Genomic DNA, 18,881 nt, shown 5'->3' on the forward strand with positions numbered 1-18,881 from the left:
TTCCCTCCTCAGGAGAAGCCGGGAGTTGGGGGTTCTCTCAACTGTATGGCGCTATGGCAGGGTGGGTTTATGGACAGAGTGTATCTCAGCGATTCCTACCCATTTAGACGTGGGTATTTTCTCAGTTGCCCAATGTATAGAAGTCACTCAACTCGTTTCTGGATTGCTCTGTGTGTAGCTGTCTGTATATTTGGTGTACCTGTGGGAGGAGGGAAATTCAGGAGCCTCCTGTGTCGCCATCTTGGTCTAGAGCCCATGCCTATTTTTATAATCGAAAATTCAACTACTCCAATTATATCCTTTGTTTAGTCTGGTGTTAAAGGTTATCAAAAATGTCGGGCTTTCAACTTGAAGATTCTATATATAAATTTCAAACCATTTATAATATTGTTATTTACTTAAAAAAATTTTAAGGTAAAAGAAAATAAAAGCTTTTTTTTATATCACACCAGCAGCTCATTTATTCTTCTTTAAAAAGTACAGTTGACATCCAATGCTATATTGTTCTAGGTGTACAGCATAGTGCTTAGACACTTACAGAATTTCCAATGCGATCTCCCAATAATTCTAACAACCACCTCGTACCGTATGTAGTTATGACAGTGTTGTTCCCTATGCCGTACTTTACATCCCTGTGACTATTTTGTATCTACCAATGTGTACTTCTTAATTGCTTAATTTTAATTTAATGTTTCTGGTAATTTAAAGTTACTAAAGTCTGTCTTTATAAATTAGACTTGAGGGATCATTTGTCCTTTGTTTTTCTACTTTCTAATTTGTATTTGTATTTCTACTTTCGAGAGACAATGAGTCACATAAAGGGATAGAAAATTTTTACCGTCTCTCTTTTGACCTGTTGTAGGATGATCCGTTCTCTGCCCTGGACATTCACTTGAGTGATCACTTAATGCAGGAAGGGATTTTGAAATTTCTCCAAGATGACAAGAGGACACTCGTCCTTGTGACTCACAAGTTACAGTATCTAACACATGCTGACTGGGTGAGAGTTTAAAGGAAGTTTCATTAATTTTTATATTATAGTCTGCGTAATAAAAAGGGACGTTAAGAAGTGCTTTGTGAGATAAAGGTAGTTCATTTGGCCACTTGTGGCTTTTTGTCAGAGTTCTGCTAATATGTGCCTTCCTTAGATCATAGCCATGAAGGATGGAAGTGTGCTACGAGAAGGGACTTTGAAGGACATTCAAACCAAAGATGTTGAGCTTTATGAACACTGGAAAACACTTATGAACCGGCAAGATCAAGAATTAGAAAAGGTAATTGCTCATAGTTTCAAAGAATTCAGAGTTCAGTTCAGAAGAGTCAGAAATATACTGTATAATTACTAAAAATATTTTAAAGAAGTATTTAAGTTTAATGTTGATATTTGGTAATTGTCCTCATTTGAAACCCAATGTAATTGTATATTTCTATGTCATTAACAAATGGGCTATTTTGAAACTATAAAATTCAAATGTTATCTTTTGGATGAAGTGCCATCAGGTTCTTAGAAGATTTTTACTTGAATTTGAACCATATTGCAAATTGATGTATGATTAAAACTTAAACAAATTACTTGCTGAAGCATATCCTTATTTTATATATCCTCATTTTATCTTATTTTTCTCATCTGTAATGTGAGAATATTTTCATTCACCACCTGTAAATGATCAGTTATGAGCAATACAAATCCAAGGTAACTTAGGAAAAAAGAACATCTGTGAGCTGTGGGTGAAGTTGTACAGCACGTATTGGATAGCATTGCAAGTGAGGGAAGGTGGTCAGAAAGAAATAACAATAAATTTTTACATTTGTGTAGCTGTTAAAGTTCACAAAGCCCATTTTACAGGATCTCGTTTAATTAGCATGAAACCCTAGAAATCAGGAAAAAGAATGAGAGAGAAATGAGCAAAAAAAATACCACCTAACTTCTACAGATGGGAAAACAAGCTCAGAGAGGCTAAGTTACTTGCCCAAAGTTGTACAGTGTATAGTAAGTGGTCCTAGTTGAACTTAAATCCAGGCCCATGTCCAATGTAATTACAGTGTAATGTTATGTATGGTGTAAATGCTACGTGGGAAATCAGACTGAATACAACAAGAAAAGAACAACTTGTGATTAAGAGTGAAATTGTAATTTGAATTAGTAAATTTTTGAATTGTTATCTCTTGAGTTGTGACTAAGAAGTGTCCAGAATTTGGTGCCCTTGGCCAGGAATAAGATTATAAGGTGAAATCTTTATATCAACACATTTCTGAGAATATCAAGGAATTAAAATGTTTTATTTTATAAAAGAATGAAAGGATCTATGTTTCAATAGAGAGGGGAAGATAAAAAGTCAGACCCTTGGATTGCTCTGTCCTCTGTGGATATGACCAAAATATCAAAAGGTAACTACATAAGGAGGAAGTGATATATGTAAAAATCTTTAAGTAGAATAAAATAAATCATGGGACCCTTGAAAATAGGGCATTTGTTTAAAAAATAATAAGGTACAATTGGCCAGTGCCCGCTTAGGAGTTATACTGTGAAAAGCTTGCTTATGAACTTACTAGGGGTGGCTCCAAATGATATTTTTTCAGATGCCAGGGAGGAAAGAATATGATGTAAGCTTAAGGAGTGGGACCATTTATGGTTTACTTTGGAAAGAAGATTTGGAAAGAGAGAGAAAGAGAGAGAGAGTGAGCTGTTGGCTTGATTTTATAGTAATACTGTTAAGCAAGCCAGGAAGAAAGTCCATTAAGTTATATTTAGAAATGAAGTGATCACTCGAGATAGCATAGCTTTGTAATTAAAGACACATTACCGGGTTCTAAATCAGCTGAGGCAGATAGGGAACAAGTTAAGGCGAGGACAGAGTGAACCCAGGTGTGAGGTGGATGAGTGGCCAGTAGAAGCCGGAATGAACCGTGTACCGGCCCAGAATCCCAACCTGGGGATGGAGGGAGGGTACTGCCACCCAGGGAAGGCCAGGGAGAGTCACACTATGGGGACAAGACCACTAGAACACCTTGGGGAAGTGTTTGTGAAAACAGCTTCTTGTTTAATTCATTATGGGGCAGAGTGTTTACCTACAGCTCTGGTTCTCAACCAGGGCCACTTTTGCCTTCTAGGAGACATTTGCGACATCGACACACATTTTTGGTTGCCACAAGTCAGGGGAAGTTGCTACTGGCATCTAGTGGGTAGAAGAAGGATGGTCCTAAACTTCTACAATTCACAAGGCAGCCCCCCTGCCCGCCCCCAAAAAGAGTTTCTTGGGCCTGAAAGGCCATAGTGCCAAGGCTGAGAAAGTCTGGCCTACAGCCAAACAGATGGAACAAGCAGAGAAGGAAGGTGAAATGAAAGGACCCACAAAACATCCTTCTCAGGACTTTACCCAGCACTGTCAGTGTCAGAGTTAAGGGTAAAGAACAAAGACTATGTTAAAAGAATAGTCATGAAAACTACGAGAAGAAGAAAATAACTTTTTTAGCTGATTTAAATGATATTAAAAATTTTAGCTGGGATAGCATCAACCGTTATCTTCATACTGTTATTAAGCTAAACAAACTAGCATCATTTGACGTGTCCTCCCCTACTCCCAGCTCTCACTTGACCTGCCCCATAATTGGCATTCAATAAATATATATTGGAGAAATGAAACTGAATTCATATTTACCTGATCCAAAAATCAACACTATTTAAAATATTCAACCAGTAGTGAGCTTAATATGAGCGTGTTTACTCATGATAAACATGGTTTTGAAGATTTTTTTTTTTGACTTTGAAGATTTTTTTTTTAAATGTCTGTAAGATGTTCAATCTTTTGCTCACACAGCGTGGGGGTCGAATGAGACCAAATCTTCTACTTTTCAATGGACAGGTTCCATTTATTTCAGTACACTATTCCCAAAGGATTGGGTCCTTTTTAATAGTGTTTTATCTAAGCTCATGTACAAGTGTTGGTTTTCGTATCATCAGACAAAATTAAAAGCTGATGTTAAATGGCCTCTGAAAAAATACCGTTCATGAGACACTTTCACTTTTACTCTTTTTAAACCAAGAATCTGGAAGCAATAGAGCCGTCTAGATTAGCATGTGTCCTGAATCACATGTGTCATCTGAGGCTAAATGAACCAAAATCACTCTTTAAAGGCCAATCACTTCAGGCTTATTGATATAAAAAAACTGATGTTTTTGTATCAGCATCTACAGGAAACCTGCAAATTACCTGGATTCCAAAAGTCTGTGGGTCAGTTGTTTGGAAGTCAGAATGCATTTCCCCACAGAAACCAGGGATGTGGTTAGTTTCCCAGAATGTCCTGCAGAAGCTGATTTAACCCGCAGTGTAACACAATGCTACTCCAGTTCTGCAGTCCAGGGGCAGGGGTGTTGGACGCAGAGGCAAGAGAAAATGAAGTGTTCTTTCTTTCTTGGATAAGTCTGGAGCAACCCTTAAAAATTTGTTTTTGGTACTTTCCCCTTCTCTTTCTGCATGTCCCCCACCTCGGTCTTTCTCCTAAACTGCTAGGCATCTAAGTTCTCTCACTTCCCATTTCCTTCAAAATTACCTATGTTCCTTCAGTTCCTTTGAAGTCCCTATCTTTTGTGCAGCTATCTTAGTGAGATGCTAAAGAAACTCATTCTGATTTAATAGTTCATAATAACAGGGAATGACAGATAGTGCTTTAACCCCTCTAGAACAACATGTATTTAAAAGGAAGCGATTTATTAACATGAATAAATCTTTAGTTAGAGAAATTAAAGGAGTCATCTGAAAGTGATGTAAAAATAAAGCAAGTGTCAGTGGTAGAACTCTGCTTTAGGGCTGGGGGAGGTATCCTCTTTCCTTGGGGTCAGCGGCATCATGCTGTTACTACTTTCTGGGTTTCTTCCTGCTCTGGGCTTCTTAGCTCTGAAGCACTTCCTACAGACCTCAGGCATTGCTCCACAGCTGCTCCTGTGACAGGAGCTGTGGGTCTCTAGAGAGAGCAGAGAGCCCGGACTGGTAAGGTAACTAACAATTAGTACGTGTGGGTCACTGACTAGCAAGTTAAAACCTTCCTGTGGCTGCGAGCTCCTTGAGTGATAGCACGATGTTTGCTGCAGGACATGGAAGCCGACCAAACAACTTTAGAGAGGAAAACTCTGCGAAGAGCCATGTATTCCAGAGAGGCCAAAGCCCAAATGGAGGATGAAGATGAAGGTAGAGTTCTTTTCCTTACCTCTGAAGCAGTCAAATAGATAATGGGGTGTGAGGCTTTACCTTGGCAATTGACCTATAAGTGTGCTACTGCAGAATAAACCACTCTGCAGGGGGAAAAGAGCTAAATCAAGCACATGGTAGTGAAAATGCAAAGAGTAGGAGTGAAAGAGAGTGGTATGCAATCAATCAACAGGCATATTGAGGGATTTCCCATAGTGCGTCTTAGGATATTTGGGTTGTGTGTGAGAGAAAGCTGAAATGAAAAGTCAATAGTTTGTAAAATCTAGACGCTTAGTCAGAAAAATTGGAAAGGTCTAGTATTGTGACCCAGTGGAGCTATTAATAAATGCCACACTTTCAGAAATAAACAATAAATGGGGAATATGGAGATTCCCCATTTGAAATATATATAGTGAATCACAGCGTTCATCATGGGCTTTTCATGACAATATGGCAATGAAGAATAAGAGAATTAGAAGGCCATTTATTATATTTCAGTTTTCTGGATCTAATAAGGAATAGTGGGGGAAACGATTTGCTGGAAATTTGAGGAATGAAATGAAATAATTACATTGCCTTGGCATTTATTGCCAGGAAGTTTGTATGATAAATCACTTTTAAGTCCATAGACTATATGCACTATACTTCATTTTTCCTGTACAGTTTTTGCTTAAGACTCCATTCTTACAAGTTATTTTAAGCCACAGAACACCGAAATGTGCTACCTTTATGTTTCAGATGATAACTATTCAGTTTTTCAACAAATGACTGAATGAATGGATAGATTTTTATTTCAATTTATTTGATTTAAAATGGTTTTAAAGACAGGTTAGTGACATCAGCCTCTAGAATTCTCAGTTATCTCTAATGCACTCTAAAAGTGATATCATGCCCAGCTACTCTCTCCAGTGCGCCTGTGGTGAGCATACCACTTGAGATGCCAACTCTGCCCTCGGCTTGGTCTACTAATCCATTTTCTCAAGTACAAAATAAGATAAAAACACTTTCCTTACAGGGTAAAATGAGGTAAAGTCTATGAAAGAGCCCAGGATGGTACTCATACATATTACCTATTAGATTGCTGGTTTTGGTCCTATCAGTATGTCTGTTCAAGCCACCAGGAAAGGAAAAAGGAAAGTAATTACACATGTTTCTACTACTTACATTGGCCAGTTCATCAGATTAGGTACAAGGAAAGTGAAAGGATGTTGTCTTTAGCTGGGCAGTCACAAACAAGTTGAAATTTCAATTAATATGGAAACAGAATATGAATATTGAGGAGACAGCTAGAAGTTTGCAAGTATCTGCCTCTTTCATCATGTAAATTTCATATCTTGTCTTTCTCATGCATTGAAACCATCCTTAAGAGAGAGATTATTGGAGACCTATTTATTGCACTGAGATCAAATATTAGCATCCTTGGTGATGCTCAGTCTTCCCATCGTATCCATATTTGGATCCCTGTGGTCTGATAACCTATAATCCAAAACCAAGTTGTCTATCCTTTCTACCCACAACCTGCTCAAAGTTCAGAGACGGCATATATGAAAAATAACTGCAACAAAAAGCGCTTTGGAAAAGGAAAGGAAGGGAATGCACAAAAGTCATGGAACCATACAAATGATCAAGTGTTGCTGGTCAGGAAATGCCCAGATCCTCTGTCCTCATAATACAGTATGTTATTAGGATAGCCTTCCTGGAGTGTCCAGATGGTTTAGCATCTGAGAGGACCTCCCTGCCCACAGGCCCCTGCGGCTCCCGGCTCTGCCCTCAGACGCTTCTCTTTGCCCCTGCTCTGCCATGACCACGTCTGAAATGGGCCATAGAGAGCGTGGAGTATGCCCTCTGGGGCCAGGGACAAATTTCAGAGCCTGTTTATTCCTGGTGCAGTTTTCCAAATTCAGAAATTTAGAGTTCAAAGAATTCCATATAAATATTTCCAGGCCAGATATGGTTTTATTGGCAACACAATTCCTTCAATAACTTAGTAAATTTCTAGCATTTACCTCCAGTAAATTTGATGTGTAATAAATTAGTAAATTATCTCATCCAGACATGGATTTTACGTTTTTTTGCACTCATTCATTTATTCATGTTCACCCATTTTTCAAAAATGTCATTTTCTCCACTAAAATCATTTAAGTTTTCTAAGACCAATACTTGTATTTCTGTAAGTTTGAGGGAGGTCATTACATGCTTTTTTGTGGGATAATACAAATTCTATCTACCTGCCGCATACCTGAAGCTTCAACAAGTGTTTCTCTGCAGAGGAAGAAGAGGAGGAAGATGAGGATGACAACATGTCCACGGTGATGAGGCTCAGGACTAAAATGCCGTGGAAAACCTGTTGGCGTTACCTCACTTCTGGAGGATTCTTCTTGCTCTTTCTCATGATTTTCTCTAAGCTGTTGAAGCATTCAGTCATCGTAGCTATAGACTACTGGCTGGCCACGTGGACCTCAGAGTACAGTATAAACAATACTGGCAAAGCTGATCAGGTGCAGTGGGTTCTGTCTTTAAATCAACAAGGAACGGTTGAGAGTAATTGTGATACCTTTTTATCTACCTAATAGCCCACATGTTGTAGGGCTTTTATGGTGATTCAGTAAGTTCATTAGAATAGGACCTGTCCGAGTGGTATCTTTTATCATCACTTTTGGTTTTAAAGTTTATCACAAGAAACATTTAAAGAGAATGTTTGGATTTGGATTCAGGGGAATTATATATACATGATATGTGTGTGTGTAACATACACAAGGGACTTTTGTTGTTGTTCTGATGGTATTTGATTTTAACTACCTATACCAGTGAGCGAACTGTTTATTCTGAAACTAGGGATAAAAAGAATGAGAACTGCAATATAAAAATCCAAGACTATTTCAAACCTAAAAACAGACTCCATGCTTCATCTGCCCTTAGGTAAACCTTGAACGAATGAAGGAAGCAAGGGGAGGCTAGGCATTAGGATTATGGTGGGAATATTGCCCTAACTCCCCCAAATTGCACTTCTTCAACTGTCTAAATTGATGCAAAATAATGAAGTTGACAATATTGTCTGACTTTGATATTTGGTTTTCTGGTAAGGAAAAACTCAACTGATAGCTTCATATGTTTTTTATGTCGGTTGCATCCTAGACCTACTACGTGGCCGGATTTAGCATACTCTGTGGAGCAGGAATTTTCCTCTGCCTTGTTACCTCTCTCACTGTGGAATGGATGGGTCTCACAGCTGCCAAAAATCTTCACCACAACCTCCTCAATAAGATAATTCTTGGACCAATAAGGTAAAAAGTTAATTGTTTTTACTTCCATGTATAAAATCTACATGCATTTTAAAATTTAAGTGAAATGTGGAATTTTAAAGAATATATTCAGTCCTTGAACAAATGAATAGCGACCTTCTCGTTTTCATGACTCCAAGATGTCTCTTCGCAGTGCTCAGTTTCCAAATGGTTTTGTATTTTCATCCATTTCAATGTGTTTATTGCCTAGATTCTTTGATACCACACCTCTGGGACTGATTCTCAATCGCTTTTCAGCTGATACAAATATCATTGATCAGGTGAGTGCTTGAGTTAGTCCCAAGTTCAAGAATAAATTTCTTAGTGTAAGCTAGATAACATTTTGAGATATACCATGATTCCTCTTAACAATATAGGATCTCTAAAAGTTAAGTGAAAATCTATTTATGTTCATATCAATATTATATGCATAAATGATTTATAGAATAAAGTCTTTAAGGAAAACCTTAATGCAAAATAATTTATACATGTAGACGAGAATACTTAGAGAATCAGCATGATATCAATAGAAATAGCAGAAAATAAACTAACCTTTAAATTTTTATTACAAAAAGGAATGGTTTTGATCAATGTCGCATCTCTATTCACAGTAAAGTTCTTAAAAGTTCAATTGATGCAAAGTGTGTCCCAGAAGTAAAGAATGGAATGCCAGTCTGTCTTAAATGTCCTTTATTTTTATTAGATGAGCTCTAGAATGAGAGAAGTTGTAGATGGTATGGTATTTTAGAAATATTCCAGAGATAACCAGCTAAGCCTTAGGTCCTCAGGCCTCTAAAAGTTGGTCCTGAAATTAAAGACCTCAAACTCTGAACTTAGCTAACTCCAGGAACAGACCCTTTAGGATGATTGAGAAAAGAATCCATCAAATTAGCCCTTGCCTTTTCCGATTTTACAGAGTAAGCCTTAGGAACCTAAATTACCCTCAATTTAGAAAAAGAGCCCTGGCTGGTGTAGCTCAGTGGATTGAGCACTGGCCTGTGAACCAAAGTGTCGCCAGTTTAATTCCCAGTTATGGCACATGCTTGGGTTTAAGGCCAGGTCCCCAGTGAGGGGCATGCGAGAGGCAACCACACATTGATGTTTCTCTCCCTACCTTTCTCCCTCCCTTCCCCTCTCTCTAAATATAAATACATAACATCTTAAAAGAAAAAGAATGCTTGATTCATGCAGCTGATTAAAAAGTATGCTGAAAAATTTTGGTATTTTCACAACATTGGCATAAGGTCACATGGTACCTAGAAGACTCATTAGAAAAAAGCAGACAAACAGTCCTTATTTGGGAGATGAAATTAATACCAGCTTGAGAGTTCAAAGCAATTGAACGAATTCCGAAGTTCAACAGAGTATCTGTGTAATACATAAAAAAAAGTAATCTTTTCCTACACCAAGTGAAAAATAAATTCCACTTATAAAAACAACAGAAACTATCAAGAGAGAAATAAAACTAAGATAAGGAAAACAGATTTTTAAAATCCTAGAAGTCACAAAAATTCTGTATAGACAGAGAGAACTTCCCCTTCAGATACCCTCCAAACACCATTGAATTTAAACTCTCTGTTGATCACAGGAAACAGCTAGATCAAAAGAACAAAGTGGAGAATTCAAAAACACCAGCATGTAGAGAGATGTAAGATAGGATAAATGTGTACTTTGAATCAATAAGGAAAGTATTATTTTTTCAATAATACTGTTGGGACAATTAGCTAGCTATAAAATACAAAGCAAATATACTTGGAATAAAGATGGCCATAAAAAAACATGAAATTATAAAATAAAATGTAAGAGTAATTGTACTTTTAGAATTTGGAGGTGGCAAAGTTTTTAAAAGTAAGACTCAAAACTCAGAAACTATCAGGAAAAGACCAAAAGAAATGACTGTATACAACTTTAAACTCCTAGTGAGCTAAAAGCATCAAAGACAAATTTAAAATATAATAGATTAACTTGGAGAAAAACTGGAAACATATATAAAAAAAGAGGATAAACATTCATAGTATATAAAGAACATCTAAAAATCAATAAGGAAGATAAACCATCCAATCAAAAACATGCAAAAGATATTAGCAAGGAATTACAGAAAATTAATTTAAATGTCTTACATTAGAGCAATAGTTAAATACATTTTTAATACTAAGCAGCCATTAAAAAATTGATTTGTATATAGTGACATGGGAAGATAAACATACAGTCTCTCTTGTTCAGTAAAATAAAACAAACACATGGACAAATAAGGTTCATAGTATAGTGCTATTATAGTCCTCCAGATAAACAAATAAGTAGGTAATAACTGACCAAGGGTAATATGTAGATAAATGGATAAATATACTAAACTGTGGGAAGTGAGTGAAAAATTGCTTACAATGAAAATGTTTAAATAGTACTTCTGTAATTAACTGTATAATGTCACGTTAATATAAAGTGAATATTATCTTGCATTGTAACCAACATTTATTGAGCTAAAACATTTTCCTTTCAAACTACCTTCACAATAGCACATCCCGCCGACTTTGGAATCTCTCACTCGCTCAACGCTGCTGTGCCTGTCTGCCATTGGCATGATTTCCTATGCTACCCGGGTGTTCCTGGCTGCTATTGTGCCTCTTGGAGTCGCCTTCTATTTTATCCAGAAATACTTCCGTGTGGCCTCTAAGTAAGTAAAACGATATTTTATTCATCTTCAAAAGCCTATATATTTGATTTACTGTGGTCCATATTTGCTGTAGTTTTTTTTTTTCAAGATAAGGTATGGGATTTGGAAATGCAACCTGTTTTTATCATGATGAAACCTATCCTGACATGAGAGATCTACCATAATTGTTTCTGTAGTTGGTTGTCCACCCTTTCGTAGCCCTGGATGCAAGTATATTAACACGTGGATTGATCTATTGAGTTTTGGGTCCACAGACTGCTACATTTTTTATCCCATGTGGTCCTTTTACTGAACATGACATTGGCAAAAAAATGAGGAAATCCAACCTAGTCCCAAAGGATAAGTGACTTAATATTATTATATTCCCACGTGGGGAAAAAAGTAAAATATTTAAAAATGTTTAAGATCCATTCTGTAAAAAATACAATACAAATAAAAAGGGTTAGAGAGAAAAGAGACCAGGGACCGTGAAAGTAAATAATCCTGAACGCTGTAACTTTAGGAGACTGGAAATTTTCAGATTGGATCATTTAAGATGCACTCGAATATCCAGCCAAATAAATAAAAGATAGCCATGGATTTTAAATTATTCTGTTAATAGGGGATTTGTCAGTTGCTGAGCTGTTGAATAGTTAAATGAAATATAGTACCATCGTTTTGAAATTCCAGTTTAACTCTGAAGCCCTGCTATAAATAGCACAGTAAATGTTATATCATTGCAATTATCACATTATTTCACCGAACACTCATTAAGCACAGATAGTGTTGCAAATACTTGTGGGCGCCAGGGGGCAGATGAAGAGATCAACATGACAAGGACCTGTTATGAAACAGTTTTGGGGGAAGATAAAACATATTAAGTGCTGGAATAGGAAGAAAGATGTTAAGTTTATTCAGTAAGCTCCAAATATTTGATAGGACTTGAGGCAGGGGCGTGTAAGAAAAAATCAACGAAGGGAATAAAAAAAGGGCGAGAATAAAGTTGGGAACTTCTGAAAATATCATACATTTCCTAATTTAAAAAATATAGATTCTCCCTCAAGGCTGTGAACTAGGCTCATTCAAATGTGAGAGATCTATATTAAAGCCAGAGTGTTTTTCCATCCCCAGCCTCATACCCTTTTCTTACAGCAAATTCAGACCAAAGGAGAGGCTAATCATCAAATTCACGCTTTCATTTTTTCTGGTGGCATGGCTCCTGCCACTTTGATGGAGGGGCAAAAAATTTAGTTACTTAATTTCTGCCTTTCTATCCCTAAATAAACAGTCATGACTGACTTCAGTCATGTACTTATTTGGGACCATTTTTGTCCCTTAGCAATACAAAGTGAGTGCAAAGTCTAGGCAAAGATGTAGTTCATTAATTTGAATTGAGCAGTCTGTTCATCATAAGTGAGAATAACTTGTTAGTATTGGTAGTGACTAAAAAACAGAAGGGATGATCATTTTTAAAGGATTAACACTGATAATGGATTATAAACCATTTTATTTGAAATCCTCTGAAAGCTAGCAAATATGACCACATGATTTTAAGTTTCTCAGATTAAAAAGACCCTTTTAGCTGCTGAGGTTTTGCAGGACTTACCCACGTTGAAAAGCTAGGGTAGCATAACAGATGATTTTGCAAACACCAAGGAGAATTTGAATGGGGGATGTGCTACAGGAAATGCCACACATTTTGAATGTCTGAAATACAGATCTAACATGTAGTTAGCTCTGTAAGTGTTTCTTCTTTACAACATTACAAGACCAAACTGTACTCTCACCTTTACTCACAAAATTCAGTCCTATAAACAAACGTTCCTCCTTCCTAATTTTTTTTCCTTCACTGCTAACCTCAGTGTAGTGACCACCTGTTGCTTGTGTCAAAATTACAAATAGCCACTTGGTTTTCTGTTTAAAAATAGCGGACTATTTACATTCCTTTGTATTCATCCTCCTCCCCTCTTCCTTCCCCTCCCCTCATCTGCAGTTTCTGAAGTGAGCAAATCCATTTTAGAAACTCAGAAAAGACATAGCATTTATTTGTGGGACTAAATAGAGAGCCCGGAAATGGCACATATTGCTTGTTGAAGATTGTCTAACAGTGTAGTCAGTTCAGCTGACTCTGGCAGATGAATGTCAAGGCTGCTACTCTCACTCCCTCCATCCCAAAGACCTGGACAAGTGCAGAAAAGAGACTGAAAAGAAGAGAGAGGGAAGTTTTGAAATATGTGTTATAACTCAGCCTACCTTGTAGAAATGCTAGCTTATTTAAAGAAAAATTGTCACGAGTGTTCATCCTCATGAAAAGGGTTAAATTCAGTCATATGTCCACCAAACATTCATTGAATGCCATCTATATCTATATAGATATGAACATATAGGTATATATACAGACATATATACATATATGTAGATGTATATAAAACTTTTATTCATAAAAGTTCCATGATGGCAGAGATTCGATCTCATTGTGGCGAAAGCCAAACTTATTATCCTGTTTTTTTTCTCAAGCATCTTATTCTGGGTCCTCCACCCTGGTGAATTGCACTGCCATTTTCCAAGTCTGCCAAGCCACAGCCAAGCCATATTTGACTCTTTCGTCTTGTTCACCTTGCTACAACTACTTGATTGTAGCAGTTTAAACAGCTGCTTCTAGTTGACTGACTTACAGTCCTCCCCTATTTTGAATCTAACCAGCATCACACCAATTCATAACTTTAAAAACATCTCTTATGTGTAGACTACGGAACTCACTCATTCTATTTCATCCTTTACACTGTCTCCCAAGTTCTGTTGCGTAAGCACAGCTCTAATCATTTTATTTCTAGTTGTCAGTGATTTTTCCAAGCTACCCAGGATCCTCTACAACCTAGTCTCACTCATTTTTTTATAAAGACCTTTCCCACTACAACATCCCCAAAGGATTCTGGGCACCAGCCAGATTGAACTTCCAGATTCTTTAGTCTTCCGTGCTTACTCTTTTGTTCCCTTAGCTAGAACACACTACTTCTTATCTGTTTGGTTGAGGCCCTCCTTGTGCTTAAGGTTTAGCATAAACGCCACCTCCTGAAAAAATATTGCCTATCTCCTGTGTATGGCTCAATTGGTCATTCCTCTGTGTCACCATAGGAGTTTACTTCAGCTGTTCTACAAAGCTGACATTTTTGTTCAACACTTTACATTCAGCTTGGTCCCGTATTTATTATCTACCCATCTTTCTCTTTGCTTTGAGACTGTAAGCTATTAAAGTTTTTGTTAATTGGGTGCCAGAGAAGAATAGTTATAATGATAAATGATAACCTTAATTTAGAAAAAACGTGGTGGTCTTTGAGCTTGAAGGCATGCAAAGTTTATTTTTACACTTCTCTCTGTTCTAGGGACCTCCAGGAACTTGACGATAGTACCCAGCTCCCTCTGCTTTGCCACTTCTCAGAAACAGCTGAAGGCCTCACCACCATTAGGGCATTTAGGTGAGTAACTGTGTTTCCATTTTGTTAAGTAGGCAATTACATCATCACAAATAGTTATCTACAAATAACTTATAATTGCTACCATTTTTTGGATGTGCACATGACAGTGTCTTAAATTAGAAGAAATGAGGCAATAAGTGATCAGAGATAGAGTGTAATCAACTGAAATTTTAACTAGGATAAAGAAGGAATGAAGCACCACATTGGAAAGATACTAGCTGTGTGATTTAGACGAGGCTTTTAAATTCCCTGGTTTCGGTGTCCTCATTTGTGAAGTGGGGAAGTCAATTTCATTTCTTAGGATCATTGGATATAATGCATGTACCCAGTGATAAGCAAAGAAGCACCCAACAAATAAATTAAAATGAATTTGTTAATAATAAAATAACTATTATATCAGAGTTTTTTAGGACTTAATCAGTTTTTTAATGTTGGTAAACAGAGTAATTACCCAAGCTTTTGATCAAGAGTGTTTACTTAACACTCAAAAAATAAAAAACCTTTCCTTGTTTTCCCTGTTTAAGTAAATCAGGAAAGAAAGTGGCATCACTGAATATTTTATCTAATCTAAAAAATTGACATCTCAGAGTATTATATCTTTCTGCAACCCTACATGCAAATATGTAATTGATTTCAGAGATTTTGTAACCTGAGAAATTATATTTATATAATTTACATAAATTATATATATTTATATAATTTCTTATATTTTATATATATTCTTATACATATTCTTATATATTTATATTTCTTAAATTTATATGTGTGTATATGTATATATGTGCACAGAATTCCCACATAAATCTACATAGGTTTCATCATGAAGCGTTCGTATTTTCTGTAGTTGTGTGTCTTCCCGTCAGAGTGTGCAGACTTTTATTGGTGATGGCAAAACTACTTCTTGACATTGAATATGGATATTAACGCAACATTTATATTCTAATAGTAGCCAGGAATGACCAACGGTACTCATAAGTATACCATATTAAATAAAGATTACATTTTTTACCAAACAATCCCTTCTGAGTTATTTTTTTTTGAGTGTCAAACACGTGCTAAGTACTGCTCTTACTGTGGCTATATAACAACTATATAAAGACTACAGAGACCTGGCCTTTTACTTCCATCCCAGGTAAGTGCCATAAAGAAAAAGGGTAGGATGACGTGGGGGTGGGGGCAGGGCTGATTAGGTTTAGGCAACCTGATAGGATCAGCTTTTTGCAGGATGTGGATCAGCAAGAAGTTGGTGGGTTGAGCAGAAAACAGCCTCTGTTTTCTCCCTGAAGAATAAGGTGAGATATTTTCTGAGAGCGAGGAGGACTAGAATCAGGTAAATCATCTTGAAGTTCAGAAGGAAAGAGAAACTTGACCAAGAGTCATTGTTTAGATTTTTCATTTACCACTAGATACATGAGCAGAATTTAGCGTGACTATTCCTAATTTTACATCGGGGAAATTCCAGGTAGCTGTTAGAAGAACACAATATAGTACCTGTTAAACCTTCAAGCCTTGAATTATGATTGGAAAAAACAAAAGACGACCCAACTTTTATGTAAAATTACCTGCACCATACTAGTCCAGGTTTAGATCTTCCCTGGTTCATTTTTAAAGTAAATATTAAATTCCACAGATCTCAGCATTGTTAAACCGAAGGAAGTTTTAAAACGTGGGGATGGTCCTGTTACCATGAATACAACTCTAGATAGAATCTTTATGTTTAGTACTGGTGGCAAGGAATCAAACACATTCTTTTCCATCCATTTCTTCCTTTTTTTTCAAGCTACCCAGAGTCCCCAGAGTCCTCAGCTCTTTTGGAAAGTTAGTATTTACTGATTGGACTGCCTTCCTCCCCTGCATTCAGAGTTCGTGGTGTACTCACATGCAGCAGTCAACTCCCTCAAGAAGTTTTACCACAAAAGTATCACAGTTAAATTAGACTGAGATTTCAGTGACCTTTCCTATTATTTTTTGTCTGACAGAATAAAGGTCTAAGAATGTTCAGAAGATGAGCTGGATGAGGATGAAAAGATACAGACTGAGTGTGTCAAAGTTTCCATTAGGAAAACAGAAGGTTTCTTGCCAAATAGAAACACACAGAAAGAATGTTCACTGCATTTCCACCCCTCCCCTCTCACTGCTGCTTCAGACGGTTGCCAGCTCCATTTACAAACCCTTTAAGAGTGTATCTGAAACAATGTCCCCAAACTAAAGAAGAAGTAAGAAGAGTCCCAGGCAAAACACTTTCTCAGAATGAAGTGTTTAATGTTCATCTCCAACGTAGTCCACTAGCCTTAGTCTTACTGGCCACATCTCCAATCTCTCCATCACCACTCCTGTAGGGAGAGGACCCTTCCTCGAGCCCCTGAAAATGTTGTTTTCTTACTTCTGTGCCTTTGCTCACATTGCTCCCCCTACTTCCAATGCTTTGTCCTCCCTTGTTCATCTGAAAAATCCAACTCACCCCTTAACACCTCACTCAGATGACCCTCCCGGTCCTCTGTGAAACCTTGCTTAATTCTTCTCTTCTCCCACCCCCCACCCCAGTCCCTACCATCTGATCCTCTGGACACTGGAAATCGTCACCTTCTTTTATGTTCATGTAGCATTTTGTACATAGGGCCCTTCTCACTAGCTTCTGGGTTGTACCATCCTTGCTTGTTAATGCCTGGTTTACCTCCCTCACCAACATGGGCTCCTCAAAGATGGAAGTCAGAAGTCATGTCTGGTTCATATGTATATTCTGATGTGTCACTTAGAGTCGGTGCTCGCCAAATGGTTCTGAACGAATGGCTGAAAATCTCCTAACCTTTGCAAGCACAGGAAAAATGGCCCTTATATGGATATCTCTCTTTTCAGTTCATATTCACTATCTCAGTCAATGTCATGATCCTATGAACCATCCTACCTTTTGAGTATTCACTCCGTTCATCTCTAGAGTGGTAATCACAAGGGTAGGCATGTCCCTGGGACTGCCCTGGCTTGTCCCGGTGTGTGGCCGCTCAGCACAGGTCCTCTGTGCCTGGCATTTGGGTCAAGACTACATAACTCAAAGTGAGGTAATTATTTGGCTCCAATTGCAGAATCCTTTGATTGTTTTAGATCAGATGTTACTGTCTGACTCAATTATCTGATTTATCTGGTTTGGCATATTGGAGTGATCAGGTCAATTGGACAGATATCAAGTATCTGCTTTATATTGGCCTGTATGGATGGTTTCCTGGGCCAAGTGAACGCCCCACCCAGATTCTTCAGTCTTCCACATAGGAGTGGTTCATTATAAAGTTTTACAAATTGATTTGAACATCTGGGGGGACTTGGGGCAGGCCATCTTTTAACAGGCAAGAATCACAGGCAGACTGTCAGATGAAGTTTGGCTATTCCTTACAAACATGCTGTGTAGACGGGAGGTCAATATACAACCAGCCATGGCGGCAGAGAGTGAATAAGCCACATTTTGATTTGGCATTTCCTCCAACCTTCAAAGGTGTCATTTGCTAAAATGTTTCTGAACAAATCAAACCAGTTAGTTTGATTATAGCCTTCCATTGTTTCTGTTATATAGGGAAAATACTTTTTAAGAATGGAAAGAGTCTGTTTTTGTGATTTAGCAAAGATTCATCACCATGTAGCTCAAGTTGCTGCGAGAGTAGCTCATATGTTCAAATGGATACAATTTTTACTAGTAGTTTCCTTTATAACACAAGTTACACAGGATTTAGTCTGATCAGGTAGTTCACCAGGAATGACCTTAATTTGGTCAAGGATTAATCTCTCAACTGTACATGTCGTAAAATCCTGTAAGTACACAGGATACGGGTTCTTCCCGCACAACGGCCATCCTTACAAATAGCTTAGAACTTTGAGGCACAGGGATCTCATTTAAATTGCACGATTCTTCAAAGAACAACAGACATCTCCAAGACCCCATTTCTTTTTCATGTCATCCCAGTTTCCTTTTTTGGTTCCCTCAAACACCAGGCAAAAGGAGAAATTTAAAAGTATGTATTTGCTTGATATAAATGCATAGATTCCCATCTTACCCAGTTCTCATCCAGCACCTCCCACCCCAACTCTAACTGTGCTTTTTGGAAAAGTAAAATAAGGGCAATAAAAAGTAGGTTGGGATTTTTGCATTTTTGTACAACTTATTCTGGTTTGTGTAAGACCCTTGCAACATAGGCCATACCTTGTTTCCGTGGCTTTTCATAGCAGAGGTCTGAGAAATGAAGGAAACACTGGACCACACAGTCTCTACCGAGAGTATCACAGGGCAGTAGCAGCTGGCCTT

The 18,881-nt window shown here is 37.5% G+C and overlaps 1 protein-coding gene across 5 annotated transcripts in view; it reads left to right on the forward strand.

The window, feature by feature from the left end:
• The window catches only part of ABCC9 (ATP binding cassette subfamily C member 9), a 115,231-nt gene that overhangs the window by 68,751 nt on the left and 27,599 nt on the right, over positions 1 to 18,881 (forward strand). For all 5 annotated transcript variants that reach the window (XM_045184300.2, XM_045184299.2, XM_045184301.2 and 2 more), the window contains 8 exons: positions 863 to 1,000; positions 1,149 to 1,274; positions 5,090 to 5,186; positions 7,455 to 7,684; positions 8,322 to 8,470; positions 8,679 to 8,748; positions 10,981 to 11,138; positions 14,501 to 14,593. In XM_045184300.2, coding sequence (XP_045040235.1) covers positions 863 to 1,000; positions 1,149 to 1,274; positions 5,090 to 5,186; positions 7,455 to 7,684; positions 8,322 to 8,470; positions 8,679 to 8,748; positions 10,981 to 11,138; positions 14,501 to 14,593 — 1,061 coding nt within the window. The remainder of the gene's footprint in view (positions 1 to 862; positions 1,001 to 1,148; positions 1,275 to 5,089; positions 5,187 to 7,454; positions 7,685 to 8,321; positions 8,471 to 8,678; positions 8,749 to 10,980; positions 11,139 to 14,500; positions 14,594 to 18,881) is intronic.

Source organism: Desmodus rotundus, chromosome 3, assembly GCF_022682495.2.
Source record: "Desmodus rotundus isolate HL8 chromosome 3, HLdesRot8A.1, whole genome shotgun sequence".
In the NCBI taxonomy this organism is placed as follows: Eukaryota; Metazoa; Chordata; class Mammalia; order Chiroptera; family Phyllostomidae; genus Desmodus; species Desmodus rotundus.